The sequence below is a fragment of the Bos grunniens genome, chromosome X (genome assembly GCF_055505025.1).
Source record: "Bos grunniens cultivar Pamir isolate PY7600 chromosome X, Bosgru_T2T1.0, whole genome shotgun sequence".
In the NCBI taxonomy this organism is placed as follows: Eukaryota; Metazoa; Chordata; class Mammalia; order Artiodactyla; family Bovidae; genus Bos; species Bos grunniens.
Window position 1 is genome coordinate 47,728,846 of NC_141194.1, and position 22,268 is coordinate 47,751,113.

The window sequence follows — 22,268 nt, forward strand, 5'->3', positions numbered from 1 at the left end:
CACCAATACAGTATACTAACACATAAATATGGAATTTAGAAAGATGGTAATGATAACCCTGTATGCGAGACAGCAAAACAGACACAAATGTATAGAGCAGTCTTTTGGACTCTGTGGGAGGTGGATGCGGGGGATGAATTGGGAGAATGGCATTGAAACATGTATAATATCATATAAGAAACGAATCACCAGTCCAGGTTTGATGCATGATACATGATGCTTGGGGCTGGTGCACTGGGATGACCCAGAGGGATGGTATGGGGAGGGAGGTGGGAGGGGGGTTCAGGATTGGGAACACGTGTACACCCGTGGTGGATTCATGTTGATGTATGGCAAATCCAATATTGTAAAGTAATTAGCCTCTAATTAAAATAAATAAATTAAAAAAAATCCCCACTAAAAAAAAAATTGAATCAATGGTCAATTAAATAATCAATTGCCTTATCAGGTAATCATCTCATGTTTATCAGAATATTAGCAAATCTGTTACAGTAGGCAGGTAGCTAGATATGAGCAGAGAAAGGGCGTCAGGGGACAGGTAGCAAGAAACCATGCATCTTGTAAACAACAGGGATCCATGGGCAGACAGAAGTGGGAACCTCCATATTGACAAGAAACCATACATTTTGGGTGATAAGTGTCCTAGAAGAAAGTCAGGAATCTCCTGTGTCAGAATGTGATCTGTTGTTCATTATACTCTCATTACAATAAAATTAGCCTTGCAGATAAGAAGTACCTACCAATTGTGCACCAACACAGGGAAGCCTGGTGGGCTACAGTCCATGGGGCACAAAGAGCTGGAAACAACTCAGTGACTGAGCATATACACAGGCTCACACAATCAGCCTACCAAAGAAACCCAGGGCAGCTACTCTCTGTCTGCCTGTTCTCCCTCTGAGAGCATATTTTTGCTTAAATAAATCCTCACTTTACTTTCTTGACTTCACTGTCTGGTCTCTGAGTTATTTCTGTGACAGGGCAAGAACCTAAAATTCACTGGAACACATTGAGCTATGGTATTGAGTACATACTATGTGCCAAGTACTGAACTGGGAAATGTCACATACCCTTTTCATATAACTTTCACAACAGCCCTGAGAATAATTTCCCACTTACAGGATGAGATAATCCTTAAGACTTCCATACAAAATCATTGTTACATGCCAGAGCACTTCCCATGGAGGAGGGTCTCACCAAGGATCAATCTTTGATTAGAAATATCCAAAGCAGGGCAGAGTTGAATTCTCTGTATAGTGCCAGAGCTTTGTGCCCTTTTCTACCAAAAGGTCTACAGACTTAGTCAGTGCCTTATTATAAATTAGAACAAAGATAGGTAGGGAATCTTAAGGTAATCTCTTTAATGTGAAATCAGTAAAAGGGCTTGGGTTTTTAACAAAAGTGTTTTATAGTCAATTAGCTACCTATACCTTTATATATAAGAATATATACTATATATATCTATATGCATGTTAGTCACTCAGTCATGTCTGACTCTGCAACCCCATGGACTGTAGTTCACCAGGATCCTCTGTCCATGGAATTCTCCAGGTAAGAATACTGAAGTGGATTACCATTCCCTTCTCCAGGGGATCTTCCCAACCCAGGGATCGAACCCAGGTCTCCTGCATTACAGGCAGATTCTTTACTCTCTCAGCCACCAGAGAAGAAACCAGGGAGGTCATATACATCTATATTTACATCTATATCCATATTTACAGCTATATCTATATAGAGATGAGGATCCTTAAATATGAGGTTCATGTCCTTTGACTCTATATTTTCACTTCTAGGATTCTATCATAAGGAAGTAATCTGACAAAGATGTATGTACCAGAATATTCATTGCTGCAGAGGTTATATTTTTGCCAATTCAGCAGACTGGGGACTGGAGATAGAAATTCAGTTATAAAAAATAAAGTTATTTTTCCTACTTACACACATTTATGGATTTACTGAAATTCATGCTTGAATAGGTACTTGATAGATTTATAAATTGATATATAGATATCTATATCTAGATATCTATAGAGATGAATGTTTATAATGGGCCACGTTAAATGTTCCAGAGAATGTCTAAATAAATATGATATAGCTATAAGAGATGCTATTTAACCATTAAAAGTCATGACTTTAAAGAATATTTAGTAAGATGGGAAAATGTCACTTTTTTGGTGTTAAGTGAATAAAAGAAGACAAAACACAGTTATGAAGCTTATAATCCCAATTAAGAAAATCAACCATTGCACACACACAGGAAAAAGGTAAAAAATGTCTTTAAAAAGTTAGCTGTGTTTACTTCTTGATTCTAAAATTGTGGATTTTTTTCCTCTGCATATATTTAATTCTCCACACTTTTAAAGTTTTCTATTCTGAACATGTTTTACTTTTATAATAACAAAGAAAAAGTGTTTTACAAAAAAGGTTTGTATGTGTATGTTTCCTTGGGAGTGGGGATAGAAGAACACCAATGGGAGATAAGGAAAATAAATGGTACTTTCAGCTAGGGGGACAAGGAGCTAGAAGAGAAGGAATGCAGTCAAGGTTAGGATAGCCTATTGAAAGATGGGTTTCGCTATTTAGAAGAATTGTTGCTCCTTTGTTGGGGTTCAGAAGGAAATTAGAACCTGAAGTGTCTGTATTGGAAGCAAAAGTTCTGTGTTGATATGTTCTATAATGGTGGGAGTTGGAGGAGAGGGGTCATGTGCAAAGCAGTAGCAGTGGGAAGTAAAGTGAAGGAGTCTCAATTCAACCTTAGAGCAGGAATTTGGTTTTAGTCCTTCCACTCCCACTCCCAATCCCATGGCCCTGCAATAGACCTGACACAGAATAAACTGCTCAGTGTGTAAGTGTTTTTTGACTGGACTTCTGAGTGGCAGAGATCGAGGCCCTTCTACCTAAAGATTTCCATCTAGGCTTTTCTTTTACATCACTGACTTCTTTTGTTTTACGGGAGCCTGCATCTTTAAAAAGGCAAATTCAGTGGCTATCATAATTTATTTTTCAGCTTATTTTTTATTATATAAATATTATATATTTATTATAGACAAATGAAAAAATACAGGTAAGCAAATCCACAGAAGATGTAAAATAAAACTATCTAAATTTCCACCACCGCCACAACCACATAAAGATAACTGTGTAAACATTTCAGTGTACATCCTTCCAGACATTTTTCTCTGTGTATATTTACCCTTATAATTCAATTATGTGTTTTGTAACCATGTCTTTTCACTTAACAATTTAACACAAACCACTTTTCAGGTTATTTTTATTTTGGGATCTTCAAAAAAATTTTTTTTAGCTACTCACATAATATTTTAATGTATTGTTCTTTCAAAAATTTAAGTATATAAAATTTACAGGTAAGATTAATATCTTCTTTAATCAGCAGTCCCATCTTATCTTAGTCTTGGTCCCCTCCCCCACCCCTCAGAAATAACTACTATTATCATAGTATGTATATCTTCTTACAGGTGGTTCTCTAAAGATTTATGTGTAAGACATTATTTTGGTGATATACATGGTATTTATTATCAACATAAATTGTGACATACTGTACATATTAGTCTGCAATTTACTTTTTTCACTCAAAATCATGACTTCAATATCTAAACACATCTCATTTCATTAAGCTGATGTGTGGTATCATGTAGTAGAGATGCACCATTGTTTATTCAACTATGTCACTTATTGATGTAAGTTTAAGTTGTTTTCAATCTTTCACTGTTACAAACAGCACTGAAATAAATATGCTTGGCAAGACTCCTTGTGCACATGTGTACAAATGTTCCTTTAGGATAGATATGAGGAGAGTAATTAGTATGTCATGGGATGCATAGCCCTCAGCTTCAATAATTAACACATGGCCAAACTTGTTTCATTTATACTCCACTTCCCCATATATATTAGATTATTTTAAAGTGAATTATATAATTTGGATGCCTATTTTAACATTTAGTGTATGTTGAAAAATCCCTTTCAAAATGACTGAACCAATTTATATTCTCATTAGCAGTGCATGAGATTATTTTCAACAAGTTTGCCAAACTTGAAATTATCAAACTTTATTTTTTGGTGATTAGAAGTAGTATTTTATTATTGTTTTAATTTGCATTTCCCTGATTAGTAGTAAAATTGCCCAATTTCAAGTTATCATATGAAATATCTTTTCATATATTTGTTGGTGTATTTAATGTTGTCCTAGAGGACTCTTGAACTATCATCATTTCTTACATTTTTTTTCTTTTTTAAAAATTACTTATTTTTAATTGATTGATGATTGCTTTATAATATTGATTTGATTTCTGTTATACATCAGCATGAATTAACCATCTGTGTACACTCTTTTTTTAAATTCTGTTCCACTGCAGTGATTTCTTCCATTTTGTCTTCCAGCTTGTTCTTCATTTATTTTTATTTTATTTTTTTAGCTATCATTCCTTTTAGGATATTTTTCATTTTAGTTATGGTATTCTGCAACTATCTTTGTTTGTTCCTTATGTCTTCTAGCCCTTTGTTCGGAGAAGGCAATGGCACCCCACTCCAGTACTCTTGCCTGGAGAATTCCATGGATGGAGGAGCCCGTTGGGCTGCCATCTATGGGGTCACACAGAGTTGGACACAACTGACGCGACTTAGCAGCAGCAGCAGCAGCCCTTTGTTAAACATTTCTCATATCTTCTCAGTCTGTGTATCCATCTTTTTCCAAGATCTTGAATCATCTTTATTATAATCACTCTGAATTCTTTTTCAGGTAGATTGCCTATCTCTACTTCACTTAGATATTCTTCTGGGGTATTATCTTATTCCTTCATCCATAACATATTCCTCTGCTATCTCATTTTGTCTAACTTTCTGAGTTTTCAGTCCCAAGCTTCAGGATAATAGTTCCTCTTGCATCTGGTGTCTTCACTCCAGTGGATGAGACTGGTCTAAGAGGCTTGTGCAGGCCTCCTGGTTGGGAGGGACTGGTGCCTTCCCATTGGTGAGTGTAACTGGGTCTTTTCCCTCTGGTGGGAAGAGCCATGTCAAGTGGTGTTTAGAGAAAGCTGTGGGCTCAGGAAAACTTTAAGTAGCCTGTCTGATGATGAGTGGGGCTATATCCCTGCCCTGTTGATTGTTTGGCCTGAGGCACCCCAGCACTGGAGCTTAATGTCTAGTGTTAGTTGCTCAGTCATGCCTGACTCTTTGTGACCCCAGGGACTGTAGCCTGCCAGGTTTCTCTGTACATGAGATTCTTCAGGCAAGAATACTGGAGTGGGTTGCCATTTCCTTCTCCAGTGGATCTCCCTGACACAGGGATTGAATCAGGTCTCCTGCATTGCAAACAGATTCTTTACTATATGAGCCACCAGGGAAGCCCTCAGCACTGGAACCTATAGGCTATTGGGTGGGACCAGGTCTAGGAATCAAAATGGCAGCCTCCAGGATAGCTCATGGCAGCAAGTACTCTCCAGTATCTCTGCCACCAGTGTCCTGGTCCCTTCAGTGAGCCACAGCTATCCCTACTCCCTAGGAAATCCTCCAAGTTCACCATGTAGGTCTGGCCAAGGATTTTATGAAGTCACTACTTTTCCCCTGGGTTTCAGTACACAGGAGACATTGTGTGCACTCTCTGAGAGTGGGGTTTCTACTTGCCCAGTCCTGTTGAATTCCTGCTACCAAGCTTCACTGACCTTCAAAGCCAAATGCTCTGGAAGCCCTTCCTCTTGATTTCAGACTCCCAGGTTGGGAAGCCTGATGTGGGGCTTAGAACTAATTCCTGTGGGAGAACTTCTGCAATAAGGTTCTTTTCCAGGTTGTGGGTCACCCACCCGGTGGGTATAAGATTTGACTGTTTCACAAATGAACCTCTCCTACCATCTCATTGTGGCTTCTTCTTTGTCTTTGAAAGAAGAATATCATTTTTGGTAGGTTCAAATATTTTTTTGCTGAAGGTTGTTTTGCAGGTAGTTGTGATTTTGATGTTTTTGTGAGATAACGTGAGCTCAGGTTTTTCTACTCTACCATCTTGTCCTCAGACCTGGTGTCCCAAACTAGAACAGCACCATCCTGTTGATCATGGGTCTTCATGGGGTGCAGTCAAGACTGATCTTGATACCAAGGTCACAGTCTTGGAGAGGCATCCATCCTCAGGTCCAAGCCATAGCAGCCCCAGCAGATCTTCTATATATTCTATATATTTAACAAACACTTGTTTTTCCCTTTCTGTGAAATATCTATTCAAACCCTTTGTTGATATTTCCATTTGGATTTCTCTTTTTTTAAATCACATTTAAGGTTTATATATAAAACACCACTGAATAAATACTTAATGTGTTAGCATTTTGAATGTTAAGAGGCAAGTGAACTTTTCTTAGCATCTGTTGATTCTTTTTTTCAACTATTTCAGCTACTTTTTGAGAGCCTGTTTTCTTCCAGTCTCTAGAATATATAATGTTGAACAAAAGAGGACATGGGAGCCTGGTCTTCTGTAGTCCATGGAGTTGCAAAGAGTTGAACAGGACTTAGTGACTGAATGGCAACAACAAAAGAGATAATTCCTGCCCCCATGAAAATTATGATTAGTTAAGTGGGATAGATAAATATTAATTAAATAACCATACATGCACTCATGATAAGTTGCTTCAGCTGTGTCCGACTTTTTGCAACCCCATGGATCGTAGTCTGCCAGGCTCCTCTGTCGATGTGCTTGTGTGCTTAGTTACTCAGTCATGTCTGACTCTTTGAGATCCCATGGACTGTAGTTCACCAGGCTCCTCTGTCCATGGGGATTCTCCAGGCAAGAATACTGGAGTGGGTTGCCATTCCCTTCTCCAGGGGATCTTCACAACCCAGGGATCAAACCCAGGTCTCCTGCATTGCAGGCCGATTCTTTACCATCTGAGCCATGAGGGAAGCTCTGTCTATATATATATTGTTGCTGTTCCCTAAGTCATTGTCTGACTCTTTGCAACCCCATGTACTGCAGCATGCCAGACTTCCCTGTCCTTCACCATCTCCCAGAGTTTGCTCAAATTCATGTCCATTGAGTCAGTGATGCCATCCATCTGTCGTCCCCTTCTCCTCCTGCTTTCAATGTTTCCCAGCATCAGGGTCTTTTCCAATGAGTCAGCTCTTAGCATCAGTTGGCCAAAGTATTGGAGCTTCAGCTTCAGCATCTGTCCTTTCAATAAATATTTAGGGTTGATTTCCTTTAGGATTGACTGGTTTGATTTCTTTGCTTTCCAAGGGACTCTCAAAAGTCTTCTCCATCACAATTCAAAAGTATCAGTTCTTTGGCACTCAGCCTTCTTTATGGTCCAACTCTCATGTCCATACATGACTACTGGAAAAATCATATCTTGACTATATGGACCTTTATATAAATAGTTACAAATAATTATAAGTTCTATGAAAGAAAAGTACCTTGACTAAAAGGATTGAGGAATCCAAGCTGGTGGGCCACTGGATAGGCTGCAATAGAGAAATGATGAGTAGTAGTGCTCCCATTCAAGCAGCCAAGACCAATTGGAAAGGATCTCTCATCCCCTAAAGGCTATTTCTCATTAGATTTATGATCACAGTCTGCTTGAAAAGTATTGCTTTTTGAAATATAGTTAACTATAAAAGCACTGCTGCTGCTGCTAAGTCGTGTCAGTTATGTCTGACTCTGTGCGACCCCATGGACTGCAGCCCACCAGGCTCCTCTGTTCATGGGATTCTCCAGGCAAGAACACTGGAGTGGGTTGCCATTGCCTTCTCCGATAAAAGCCCTGGCTGAATAGATAATCTAGCACTTAATTATTAATCTTTGGTCAAAAATGAGGCAAAGACTATCCTCTGTATCCCCAGGACAAGTCCACTACCAAAATCCTTCTAGGAAAACCAGCAGAAATAGATGATAGGTAGATCAAGTATTTTCTGAAGAAACTAGGGAAACTATGAATTCCTACTTGTGGGAATCCAGTAGGACTGTGCACTCCATTATAGCATTATCAACATGAGCAAGACCAATAACAGTAGCAACATCAAAACTCAGAGCAATAGCAAGAATATCCAGATCCATGAAAACAAGTGCAACAATATAAACAAGAACAACATTAATCACATCAACAGGCAGTGTAAGGACAGAGAATAATAAGAACACCTCAGACTTTTTTGTACTTATTCTTTCAAGAAGACAGTAAGATCACGCTTAAGGATGCTTGCCTCTTCTGTATGCTCTGCAGTAAGAAACCACCTTCAGCCTCAAGAAACATGGAATGGAGGACTAAGTGTGGCCCCAGAGTGTGATCCATCAAACTCCAATGATCCATTTGAGGGACACCATCAACTCTGAGAAAAACCACAATCCTGAACAAGAAATACTCCTAACAGTTATATGAGCAAGTCCAAAAAGTTTGGAAAAGTAGTCCATTTTATCTGACCTATGTGCCCACATTTCCACCCTTTTGGTTTACTGAGAAACCCATCTAGGCTTGGGACCTAGAAAAGTCTTCCTAACACACAAAACAGTTTGTGTTATGGTAGGTGGCAGTGGACTAAACAGTTCTTATTTATGAAGTTTTATAACAAAATAGAATGATCTTTAGTTGAATTAACTCATGCCTTTAAAACCCAAAAGCTTAAGAAGCTGATGAATGTAAGACTTCAAATTCTCCAGGACTTATGGCTCTCTGGCTGATGAAAGTTATATGATATGGCTTGAAGTTAGTCTGTGATCAGGGCTTGGTTATAGTGAGCTTGGAGGTTAGGGATGCTCCAGGGGAATGTTTAAACCAGTAGCTACTTCAGGGAAATATTGGGGCCTCAACTGTCTCAGTTTGTCAGTGTACCTCTCAGAGCATGGTGCCCATAAGGGAAAACATTCAGTGGTCTGAGGAGTGTTAAGTAGAACAAGACTGCCACCTCCCTTGTTCTGGACACTGTATTTTTGTAAATACAGCCAAAGCAGCTTTAGTTTTTGGCCACCACATTTCACAATTGATGCACACTGAGCTCACTGTCCACTGAAATCTCAAAGCTGTATTACACATGCTGTTTCTAAACCACGTCTCCTCAGTGGCCCTTAGTGGATAGTGCCAGTAGCACATCAACACATTCATTTGTTTTTATCTCCTCTTTCTCTAGCCTCTATGGAGACAATTCCCCTCAACCTCCTCCCTGTTGTCACAACACAACAGAAACTTCAGCCAAATTACACATAATTGAATAGGTTACGGTTTTCTATATACCAAATTCCATTTCTGCTGCATCTTCCTCATCACTAGACTTGGAACACAACCTGTTCTCTTGATTGAGACTTGGGACATGTTCAGTTTACTTTCATACCAGTAGTTTGTGTCCAAATTATTTTTTAGGCTCAATTCTTTCTGCAAAAGGCTAAGCTCATATGTTTCTTGCTGATTATATTTGGTTCATTTTCCAAACAGAATCAAATTTGGTCTAATCTGGCCTCTATATGAACAAGTAGAGGATGTGGAGTTGGAAGGAGGATGTGATCTTTGTGAGATATGGCACAGCTTCAGGATGACTGTCCAAAATTCAACTACTCCAGATTTAAAAATAATCAGCTCTTACATATCATTTCATTTAGTCATTATAAGAGTCCAGGAAGATACATGTTGCCACCTGTTTATTGATGAAAAAGCCAAGGTTTAGAGAGATTAAAAGTTGTGTTTAAGAGTTACATAACTAGTTATGAGCAGAGCTGAACACAGAAACTCTCTTAACTAAAAATGCAGGGATCTTCTACCTTTCCATTTGGCTTTATCTAAAAGCTGATGGTATCTCCAACCTATGCTACTCTTGCCATGACTATCCTGTATCTGACTATTTCTGGGGACCTCACAGATGGGGACAAAATACGCCAGTGACAAAATCACTTGGTACCTTGACCTGACTTGAAGTAGAAAATACAGGAAACTGGATTCATTGCTTGGGTGATGCTGCTGATGAGGTGACCTGGTCATAGTGGTTAAAAGAGGAAGTGGCAGACTACTAAGAAGAACTTCCTTTTCCAGGGACTCATAATGTCGTGAGAAAGGCATCAGTGGACAGTGGACACAAAAAATAAAATAAAATCAGTCTCTGCAGATTAGTTTTCTAGGGTTGCCGTAATAACACAGACTGGGTGACTGAAAAAAAAAAAAAAAGTTTTTTTCTTACAACTCAGAAAGCTAGAACTTTAAGATGTCAGCAGATTTGTTTTTTCCTGAGGCCTCTCTCTTGGCTTAGAGGTGGCTACCTTCTCACTGTCCTCACATGGTCTTTACTCCACATGTACACATTCCTGGTGTCTCTTTTAGTGTCTAAATTTCCTCTTCTTATAAGGACACCAGTCAGATTGTATTAGGGCCCATATTAATGACCAAATTTTAAGTTAATTGCCTCATTAAAAGCCTTATATGCAAATACAATTATCACATTCTGAGATGGTGTGAGTTCAACATATGAATTTTTGAAGGACACAACTCAGCCCTTGACATTATACTCTGTTTTTCAGAGCTTGGACTGAATCTAGTTCTCCTTTTAGTTTTCAATAAAGAGAGAACAGCTACATAAAGTGACACATAAATAGGATATTCTTGAGAAGAAGGATGTGTGGTGAGAGGAGTCGAGATATTGATTGTCATTTAATATCTGTATCTATTACCCCAGGTTCCAAATATTTCACTCCAGGCCTAGAATTTCAAGGTTTCTTGGCAATCCCTCATTGTTCTCTTGCTGGCACAATCTTATTTTCCTTGCTGAACTCTTTTCCCTTTTTTGGCTAATATTTGATCCTTTGAGAAAGTTTGGGCTCTTGGCTTTCTGGAAATAAGTATACAAAATTAAAATTTGGTCTATATTTATAGACCTTTGATCCAAAAATGGACATTCTATCTTTAGGCAGTGATAATCATAAATGTGGTAGACATAGATTTCAGATTTTCCAGCATAGTTTAAGATCTAAAACTCTGGTCTTATTGCTCTCATAACTACATGTTCATTTGTTAGACTGTTTGAATCTGCATTCAGAAAATATACTTCAAAGAGTTGCTAAATAAATTTTTGTATTCCCTTCAATAAGTTTCCATTATTTGGGGAGCAGATTCTAAACTCAGCATAACATTCTAGGTCCCCAGTGATGTGGAACTGCACATCTATTCAGTTTCATCTCCTGCCATTCCTCAACATAAATTCTGTCATAAAACCACACAGAATTTTAATCACTCCAAATTACCTGTTTTATATATATGTCTGCACATGTATTTTAGGATGCTTTTCTAGAATGCCTATGATGCCCTTCTTTCTACCACTATCTATAAACTTCCTGCTATCATCTTATTTATCTTTCTAGTCTCATTTAAATTATTTTCTGTGAAACTGCTTCTGCCCTCCTCAGAAAGTTTATCACTCATGTTTTGCCATTGTAGTTTATACATACTAAATTACTTATTATATCATATATACTATAGTATAGCTCATACATATTATATTACATGTAAAAACTATGCTATATATCATAGTGATGAGCACTTTGGTCTAATTGAGTCAGTTTATTTGGCTATCTTTCTCACTAGACAGGTACCTGACTCAGAGTAAGTACTCATGTGTTTGTTAAATTAGTGAATAAAAAAATATGAAAAGGACATTGCCAAGGATGTGTGTCTCTGCTTTCCCACCCTCCAACATGATCAATATGATTTTTGTGATTAAGATAGTGATATGGAAGTGAGGTAGAACTAGGAATAGCTAAACTTAGGCTTTTAACCTGTTTACCAATTATGGGATCTGCTCTGATCTAAGCTGTATTACCAGTGTTGGGCCCTAAGAAGACCAATCCAAGTTGTCAGATTAACTTAAACTCCAAAAGGTTGAGAAGAAAGCAGGATGGCCTGACAGATATGTTCCCTGACAGACCAGGTGTCATGCTGAGGGGTTCAGAAAACCTGATTCCTCCTACCTCCATCTCCTGAGGCCCCCAACCCAGGGTCCTTAAAACTCTGAGAAACAAGAATATTGCCACAGTAGTGGGGAAATATTAGCATGGAAATTGCCACACATAGGCTTTGGGGAGGTTAGGGTGGAGGAAGAATGGTACAGAGGGACTGATGCAAAAGCCAACTGCCATTCTTGAGCAACTGAGGAGGTATGGGTTAGAAGTCCAGACTGTTGTTTCTGGGACTTCCTTTTCACAATGACTCTGCAATGAGTAACCACTGGGGAGGCAGTTACAGAGGCCACCTTAGGCAAAGCCTGGACTAGGGGTGGTGACTGATAAGCCACCCACTTTTGAGTTCCCACCCCATCCTACTTTCCTCTTTCACACCTATTATTACATCAGATCTGACAAAAGTCCTGCAATGTATGCAAGGCAAAGATTATGACCTTTGTTTTACATTTGAGGATGTTGCCATTGGTGTTTATATATACTGTATTACTTATTATATTATACATACTCTAATATAGCTTATACATCTTGAATTAATGAGGACCAGAGAAGTGGTCCATTAAGTAGCCTCTTTCCCTATTAAACTGCTAAACTACACTCACCTAGGAGAAGGCGATGGCACCCCACTCCAGTACTCTTGCCTGGAAAATCCCATGGATGGAGGAGCCTGGTGGGCTACAGTCCATGGGGTCACGAGGAGTCAGACACAACTGAGCGACTTCCCTTTCACTTTTCACTTTCATGCATTGGAGAAGGAAATGGCAACCCACTCCAGTGTTCTTGCCTGGAGAATCCCAGGGATGGGGGAGCCTGGTGGCCTGCCATCTACGGGGTCACACAGAGTCAGACACGACTGAAGTGACTTAGCAAGCAAGTACACTCACCTAATGGTTCCTCCATCCAAGACCTTGAGCTCTGCTCTTGATGGAGCCTTTTGTCTATCCAACTTAATAGCTCTTTGGAATTTCCTGCCTTCAAAATCTCCAATTCAGCATAACCATAACACTAACACCAGTAATGTCAACTTCTTTCATCTTGACTTATGTTGTGTCAGGGACAACAGCCATTTATTCACCAAGTATTATTTGATATCTCCTACCATATGCCAGAAAACACCCTCTTCCAACAACACAAGAGATGGCTCTATACATGGATGTCACCAGGTGGTCAATAGCAAAATCAGATTGATTATATTCTTTGCAGACAAAGATGGAAAAGTTCTATATGGTCAGCAAAAACGACAAGGAGCTGGCTGTGGCTCCGATCATGAACTCCTTATTGCCAAATTCAGACATAAATTGAAGAAAGTAGAGAAAATCACTAGGCCATTTAGGTATGACCTAAATCAAATTCCTTACAATTATACAGTGGAAGTGACAAATACATCCAAGGGATTAAATATGATAGAGTGCCTGAAGAACTATGGACAGAGATTTGTAACATTGTGCAGGAAGCAGTGATCAAAACCATCCCCAAGAAGAAGAAATGCAAAATGACAAAATCGTTGTCTGAGAAAGCTTTACAAGTAGCTGAGGAAAGAAGAGAAGTGAAAGACAAAGGAGAAAAGGAAAGATATATCCATCTGAATGCAGAGTTTCAAAGAAGAGCAAGGAGAGATAAGGAAGCCCTCCTAAGTGATCAGTGCAAAGAAATAGAGGAAAACATTAGGATGAGAAAGACTAGAGATCTCCTCAAGAAAATTAGAGATACCAAGAGAATAATTCATGCCATGATGGGCACAATGAAGGGCAGAAATAATATGGACCTAACATAAGCAGAAGATTATAAGAAGGAGTGGCAAGAATAAACAGAAAAACTATACAAAAAAGATCTTAAATACCCAGATAACCATGACATACTTAGAGCCAGACATCCTGGAGTGTGAATTCAAGTGGGCCTTAGAAAGTATCACTATGAACAAAGCTACTGGAGGTGATGGAACTCCAGTTGAGCTATTTCCAATCCTAAAAGATGAGGCTGTTAAAGTGCTTCACTCAATATGCCAGGAAATTTGGAAAACTCAGCAGTGGCCACAAGACTGGAAAAAGTCAGTTTTCTTACAGTTGCCCTCATTTCACATACTAGCAAGATAATGCTTAAAATCCTCCAAGTTAGCCTTCAAAAGTATGTGAACCAAGAACTTCCAGATATTCAAGCTGGACTCAGAAAAGGCAGAGGAACCAGAGATCAAATTGCCAACGTATACTGGATCATAGAAAAAGCAAGAGAATTCCAGAAAAACATCTACTTCTTCATTGACTACATTAAAGCCTTTGACTGTGTGGATCACAACAAACTGTTGAAAATTCTTCAAGAGATGGGAATACCAGACCACCTTACCTGCTTCCTGAGAAAAATGTATGCATGTCAAGAAGTAACAGAACCGGACATGGAGCAATGGACTGGTTCCAAACTGGGAAAGGAGCACATCAAGGCTGTATATTGTCACCCTGCTTATTTAACTTATTATATGCAGAGTACATTATGTAAAATGCTGGGAAGGATAAAGCACAAGCTGGAGTCAAGACTGCCGGGAGAAATTTCAATAACCTCAGGTATGCAGACAACACCACCCTTATAGCAGAAACTGAGGAGGAACTAAAGAGCTTCTTGGTTAAAGTGAAAGAAGAGACTGAAAACGCTGTCTTAAAGTTCAACATTCAAAAAACTAAGATAATGGCTTCCAGTCTCATCACTTCATGGCAAATAGACGGGGAAACAATGGAAACAGAGACATACTTTATTTTCTTGGGCTCCAAAATCACTGAAGAAGGTGACTGCAGTCATGAAATTAAAAGATGCTTGCTCCTTTAAGAAAAGCTTTGACCAACCTTGGAGAAGGCAATCGCACCCCAGTCCAGTACTCTTGCCTGGAAAATCCCATGGATGGAGGAGCCTGGTAGACTGCAGTCCATGGGGTTGCTAGGAGTCGGACACGACTGAAGCAACTTAGCAGTAGCATGACCAACCAGGATATTAAAAAGCAGAGACATAACTTAACTGACAAAGGTCCGTCTAGTCAAAGCTATGATTTTTCCAGTAGTTAAGTATGGATGTGAGAGTTGGACCATAAAGAAAGTTGAACGCCAAAGAATTTATGCTTTTGAACTGTGGTGTTGGAGAAGACTCTTGAGAGTCCCTTGGACTGCAAGGAGATCCAACCAGTCCATCCTAAAGGAAATCAGTCCTGAATATTCATTGGAAAGACTGGTGCTGAAGCTGAAGCTCCAATACTTTGGCCACCTGATGTGAAGAATGGACTCATTTGAAAAGACCCTGGTGCTGGGAAAGATTGAAGGCAGGAGAAGGGAACGACAGAGGACGAGATGGTTGGATGGCATCACTCATGCGAAGGATATGAGTTTGAGCAAGCTTCGGGAGTTGGTGATAGACAGGGAAGCCTGACGTTCTTCAGTCTATGGAGTCACAAAGTGTCGGGCACAACTGAGTGACTGAGCTGACTGACATATGCCAGGACTTTCCTGGTGGCTCAGTCAGTAAAGAATCTGCCTGCAATGCTAGAGACCTGGGTTTGATCCCTATGTTGGGAAGATCCTCTGCAGAGGGGTATGGCAAACCACTCCAGTATTGTTGCCTGGAGAATCCTCATGGACAAAGGAGCCTGGTAACATGCAGTCTATGTGGTCACAAATAGTTGGACACAACTGTGTGACTAAGCACACATGCCATATGCCAGGTACTAAGCACTAGTTAATATATTAGTGAATAAAACACAGTTTCCTTTTTATCACAGAGCTTACAGTCACAAAATGCAGTATCCCAAACCAGGGAGGTTATCAACAGTAAGCATGTAAATTGACCAAATATTAAATTATTCCAAATCAGTCACCTAGAGCCAGACATACTGGAGTGTGAAGTCAAGGGGACCTTAGGAAGCATTACTATGAACAAAGCTAGTAGGGGTAATTGAAATCCAGCTGAACTATTTCAAATGCTAAAGATGATGCTGTTAAAGTGCTGCACTCAATATGCCAGCAAATTTGGAAAACAGTGGCCACAGGACTGGAAAAGTCAATTTTCATTTTAATCTCAAAGAAGGGCAATGCCAAAGAATGTTCAAACTACCACACAATTGCACTCATTTCACATGCTAACAAAGTAATGCTTAAAATCCTCCAAGCTAGGCTTCAACACTGTGTGAACCAAGAAATTTCAGATGCACAAGATGAATTTACAAAAGACAGGGAAACCAGAGATCAAATTTCCAACATCTGTTGGATCATAGAAAAAGCAAGAGAATTCCAGAAAAACATCTACTTCTGCTTCATTGACTATGCTAAAGCCTTTGACTGTGTGGTTCACAACAAACAGTTGAAAATTCTTCAAAAGGTGGGAATCTTTTTTTGACTACCTCACCTGCCTCCTGAGAAACCTATATTCAAGTCAAGAAGCAACAGTTAGAGCTGGATATGAAACAATGGACTGGTTCCAAATTTGGAAAGGGATACGTCAAGGCTGTATATTGTCACCCTGCTTATTTAACTTATATGCGGAGTACATCATGCAAAGTGTTGGGCTGGATGAAGCACAGGCTGGAATCAAGATTGCTGGAAGAAATATCAATAACCTCAGATATGCAGATGACCCTACCCTTATGGTAGAAAGTGAAGAGGAACCAAAAAGCCTTTTGATGAAGGTGAAAGAGGAGAGTGGAAAAAGGTGGCTTAAGACTCAACATTCAAAAAACGAATATCATGGCTTCCAGTCCCATCACTTCGTGGAAAATAGATGGGAAACAATGAAAACAGTGAGAGACTTTATTTTGGGGGCTCCAAAATCTTTGCAGATGGTGATTGCAATCAGGAAATTAAAAGACACTTGCTTCTTGGAAAAAAAGCTATGACAAACATAGACAGTGTATTGAAAAGCAAAGAAATTACTTTGCCTACAAAGGTCCATATAGTCAAAACTATGGTTTTTCCAATAGTCATATATGGATATAAGAGCTGGACCATAAATAAAGTTGAGCACTGAAGAATTGGTGTCTTCAAACTGTGATGCTGGTGAAGAGTCTTAAGAGTCTCTTGGACAGCAAGAGTTCAAACTAGTCAATCCGAAAGGCAATCAACTCTGAATATTCATTAGAAGAACTGATGCTGGAGCTGAAGTTCCAATATTTTTTCCACCTCATGTGAAGAGCCCACCCTGATGCTGGGAAAGATTGAAGGCATAAGAAGATGGGGATGACAGAAGATGATATAGTTGGATGGCATCACCCACTCAATGGACATGAATTTGAGCAAACTCAGGGAGATGGTGGTAGAGAGAGAAGGCTGGCATGCTGCAGTCCATGGTGTTGCAAAGGGCTGGACATGAATGAGCAACTGAATAACAACAGCAACAGCAACAACTGTGAAGGAAGGGCTTTCTAAATGGTTCTAGTGGTAAAGAACCCTCCTGTCAATGCAGGAGAAACAGGAGATGCCAGTTTGATCCCTGAGGGGGGGAAGATCTCCTGGAAAAGGGCATGGCAAGGCACTCCAGTATTCCTGCCTGGAGAATCAAATGGAAAGAGGAACCAGGCAGGCTACAGTCCATAGTGTCAGAAAAAATCAGACAGGAGTGAAGCAATTTAGCATGCATGCAGACACTATGAAGGAAATCAGTAGGATTTTTAAGGTGTGAGAGCAAAAGCATAAGAACAGTTACTTTAGCTTGGATTGGAAGGGAGAACATTCCATGAAGAGGCTATTTCAAGTTAAGACCTTAGAGCCAGAGGTGTATATAGTCCATCTGACTAGGGTTAATAGCGATCTGGAGGCAAAATAATATGCAGGAATGACACTGGATGCAACCCGAGGAATCCCTTTTAAGTGGCACAGAAAGGAACTGGCATTTGCTAAGTGTCTATTATGTGCCAGGCAGGAGCTAATCTCTTTCCCATATGATTTTTTAAAAAATTTTGTTCAGTCTCAGTATTCTCATCTGTATAAAAAGGAAGTGAAGATATTTGTCCTCTAAAGGCTCTTAAAGATTGGAGATATTAACTAGTCCATGATGCCATCTTTTTGTTAGAAAGTGAAGCCTGTGGATATGGATCACTTTTGCCTCAGCTTGTCCGATGGATAAGTACATCATTCTTTAACTCTAGGTCTGATCAACTTGGGCTGAGGCAGTCTTATATAAACTAAAATCTAAAAGGGCACTTCAGACTCTTGACACTGCCCAGGAAGAATATGTGCATGGGGGAACTCCAACTTGGATGCAGAGGGAGGAAGTCATCTGTGAGCCCATTTACAGTATGGTTTTACCTTTGGATGATAGCAAAGCTTTTCGTAGCGTCAGATGTTTCCAGGAAGAGAAAAAACTGCAGTTCAATGTTTTGTGTAGATAAAACTTATTCTGGTTGCGGCAGACGTATTGGAAGAAGGTTAGGTATTAAGTCCAAAATCTTAATGCTTTCAGGAAAAGAGATCTGATGAAAATTTCAAATCTATTTTCATTTCTTTTCTATAGCTCTCTTTTCTTCTTTCTCCTCCTCTGCTTTTGCCTCCTCCTCCTCCTCCCCCTCATCCTTCTTCTTCTCCTCCTTCCCTCCTACCCCTCCCCCTCCCCCTCTTCTTCTGTCTGGAAGTCAAATACCCAATTATAACCTCAGGCTCCATTTTACATTAGCACTGGTCCTAATATCTGTCCCAACTCCCAGCTTGAGGGAGAGGATAGAAGAAGATAAAGGAGAAGAGAGAAGAAAAAAGGAAAAAGAAAAAAGGATGAGAAGATGGGAGAGGAATGAGTAGAAATAAAAAAAAGTAGAGGAGTGCAGGGGAAAGAAGGAGAGGATAACTTCTCTTTGACTAGTATGTCCACCAATTCTGTCTCATCACGAGAGTAACTTCAATGAAGCCTAGGGTTTTCCCCATGAAATAGTATTTCATCTTGATAACAATGGGCTTCCCTGGTGGTAAAGAATCTGCCTGCAATACAGGAGACTTGCAGGAGACATAGGTTCATTCCCTGGATCGGGAAGATCCCCTGAAGAAGGAAATGGCAATGCACTCCAATATTCTTGCCTGGAAAATCCCACAAATACAGGAGACTTCCAGGCTACAGTCCATGGGTCCATGCATTGCAAAAGAGTCAGACATGACTGAGTGACTGAGCAACAAACTTGATAACAATGCAACACTTTGGTTACAAATTTCTCAAATCAATAACCTCAACAGAAATAAAGTACATCTGAAAATTCTTTCTTCCAGAGTCCCTTGAACTCACTCCAATTTCTATCATAGGAGAGGGTGTATCTCTTTGTGCATAGGAATATGGGCAAAGTGAGATCCTTTTCCTCTTTCCCTCTGCCCAAAGGGAAAATCTCTGCTCCTCTGAGATTTTGCCCAGTAAAATCAGCATGTAATAGATTACATGGAAAAGTCTTTAAGGGGAGAGAGGCCCTCACTAATCCATGTAGGAAAGAACAGTGCCTAACAGAAATCAGAAACCTAACTAAGGTGGAATCTTAAGAAGTCTGAAAAGTGAAAGTTGTTCAGTCGTGTCCTACACTTTGTGACCCCATGGACCCCATTCAGTCCATGGAATTCTCCATACCAGAATGCTAGAGTGGGTATCCTTTCCCTTCTCCATGGGATCTTCCCAACCCTGGGATCAAACCCAGGTCTCCTTCATTGCAGGTGGATTCTTTACCAGCTGAGCTACAAGAGAAGCCCAAAAACTGCTGGAGTGGTTAGCCTATCCCTTTTCCAGCAAATCTTCCCAACTCAGGAATTGAACAGGGGTCTCCTGCATTACAGGTGGATTCTTTACAAACTGAGCTATCAGGGAAGCCCTAAGAGGTCTGATGGGATATTAAAAAGAGGATCAGGGTTACTCATTTCTTTTCTCTGTCCCTTAGACATTACTATGGATAAAATGACCACTTTCAGCTCTTGATTCTGTTTTTTTTTTTTTTTTTCCCCCAGTGTTCATACAGAATTTCCACTTACCCCTCTGGGTTATTTCTGCAGATGAGTTAATCTTGTTGACGATGGAAAAAATCAGCTATTTGGGGATTATATTTGCTCTAGAATTAAAAAATATAACAAACAAGCAAACACAAACCCCTTGTTAATACATCCATTCTCTGTGAGTTTGGTTTGCATGAGATAGTTACAGACTATAGTCAGATCAACTCCAGATGTTTTCTCGAAAATGGTGTTTAGAGGTCAGGCAAAACTGAACCTTGTGCCCCAAGATGAGAGATCTCTGCTTGAGAAGTGTATGTGGCTGTTCTCTTGCTCTCTGTACATCCCCAGCTTGACCACTGCCTGCTTTACCTACACCCTACTCATATGATTGACCTTCCTATATACTTGCCCCAGGTCCAAGCTAGTGATTATTCTTATCAAAGGGGCAGTGAGGGATGTGCCCCTATTCTAGTTTCCCTGGTAAATGATGAGCGAACCCGACATAAATTCCCCCTATAACTGGCCATCTCTCCTCCCCACTAGGAGTGAGCCTGAGACTCTGACCTGCCTACCTTCCACTCCACATGGTGGGGTGCTGCTCCACCACCTTACTTCAGACATGTAAGATCCTTCATCTATTAAGCCATTAATGTCTCTGTCGTTGACTCTGGGCTCTTTCTTTCGTCTTGAAACTGAACAAGCACAGAGGCTTGTAGGCCTGTGGAGTGTAATCTAACAAGAAGAAAGACCTTATCCTTGGAGAGCATTTTTACCTCATTCTATAATGTCAAGAAACCAATTTATTTATTTTGAAGATAAGGAAAATGGAGCCCAGAGAGGGTAAGAATCTTGCCCAAGTGGGTCAATGACACAGCCAGGATCTAGGTTTAGGTCATAACCTTGTTCTACATAGGCTCTTGTCCTATTACAGTCTATGTCTGCATTCTGTAATCTCTCTCTTACCCTGTAAATAAGAATCAGGAGTTCTGTGAAATCTCAGAAAAGTAATCATTGAGTCAATTGAACCTAGTTACTTTTCTATTAAGTGGCCAAGAGAGAGAAATCTATTTATAGATTTTCTCCTTTTATCTTTATATGATAGATCTTTTCCTTCTCCTCTCCACTAGGGTTTCCTTTTCTTTTGGATTTTAATTTCCTTATCTTCCTTACTTAAGGTGACAGAAATGTAACCCTGATTGTAACTTTGTTCATTTCTTTTCAAATTTTCTATCAGTATGTTCATAGAAAGAAAGTAGAGATTTGCAAGAAAACCCAATAGCTGTACAATCTTATCTTCACCTTGAGCCAGAATATGATTCTAGGTCTTTCATTAAGAGCCTACTGTGTGCTAGGTGTGGAGCCTATGAAAAGAGATAACCCTGCTATCTGAAGAGATTTTTGACTGGGGTAGGATTGGAGTTGGCAACTGAACATGTGTGGAAAGGATCTTTCAATAGGTATTTTAATCAGATTTAACAAGAATTTACAGAAAGTCTGCTTCATGCAGACTTACCCTAAGGTTCTGGGAATCCCAAAGCAAATAAACCAAGGTCCCTGCCTGATTTCATCCTAGGTATGTTAACAGATAACTTAAATGCAATGTAATCAGGCAATAACTGCAAGATCAAACCAGTCAATCCTAAAGGAAAACAACCATTAATATTCTTTGGAAGGACTGATGCTGAGGTTGAAGCTCCAATACCATGGCCACAAGATGCAAAGAGATTACTCATTGGAAAAAACCCTGATGCTGGGAAAGTTTGAAGGCAAAAGGAGAAGAGGCAGCAGACAAACTCTGGGAGATAATGAAGGACAGGAGAGTCTGGTGTAATGCAGTTCATGGGGTTGCAGAGTCAGACATGATTTAGTGACTGAACAAAAATATGTAGTATAGGACACTTTGTCTATGAAGCTAAGAGTGGTTTCCTAAAGATGATAATTGAGCTGAGCCTGAAGAACAAACACAAGGCCACCTTTCAGGATATATGTGAGGGGGCCAGGAAACTTTCCACATCTATAGAGAGGCATATAGACAGCTCAGAGATGTACTACTAGAGTATAGGGGATGTGATATTGTAGTTAGAATACAGAATAGGTGGATAAGGATGAAGACATAGGTTGTGGACAAGTTGTGAAGGGTCCTGGCTAACTGGTTGAGTAATTTTCAACTTTTAGCTTCAGGCAATGGAGAGCCACTGATCCTTTTTAAGCACTAGAGTAAAAGACCATCCTGACGATAAATTCCAAACTTTAAAGAGAAACACATCATTGACTGAAAATAAGCATCATATTCATATGTATATTTTCATTTTCATCTTAATCATTAAGAACAAGATTATCCTCCCCCTTAAACAGGCACTATGGGAGCTAACCTCATTACTAGGTAACATTTCCTAAATAGTAACTTATTTTGTGCCTCAAACTGAGGATAT

General features: G+C 39.7%; 1 protein-coding gene across 7 annotated transcripts in view; it reads right to left on the bottom strand.

The window, feature by feature from the left end:
* Positions 1-22,268, bottom strand: part of VSIG4 (V-set and immunoglobulin domain containing 4) — a 99,041-nt gene that overhangs the window by 17,518 nt on the left and 59,255 nt on the right. For 2 of the 7 annotated variants that reach the window (XR_015159929.1, XR_015159928.1), the window contains one exon: positions 19,876-19,952. The exons of 3 other annotated variants lie outside the window; for them this stretch is intronic. Coding sequence is in view for 2 of the 4 variants with exons in the window: in XM_086390132.1 (XP_086246258.1) it covers positions 19,931-19,952 (22 nt within the window). In the remaining 2 variants the exon portion in view is untranslated. Of the gene's footprint in view, positions 1-1,466; positions 19,953-22,268 lie in introns of those variants that run through there. 2 more of the 7 variants (XM_086390132.1, XM_086390129.1) reach the window with 1 other exon arrangement.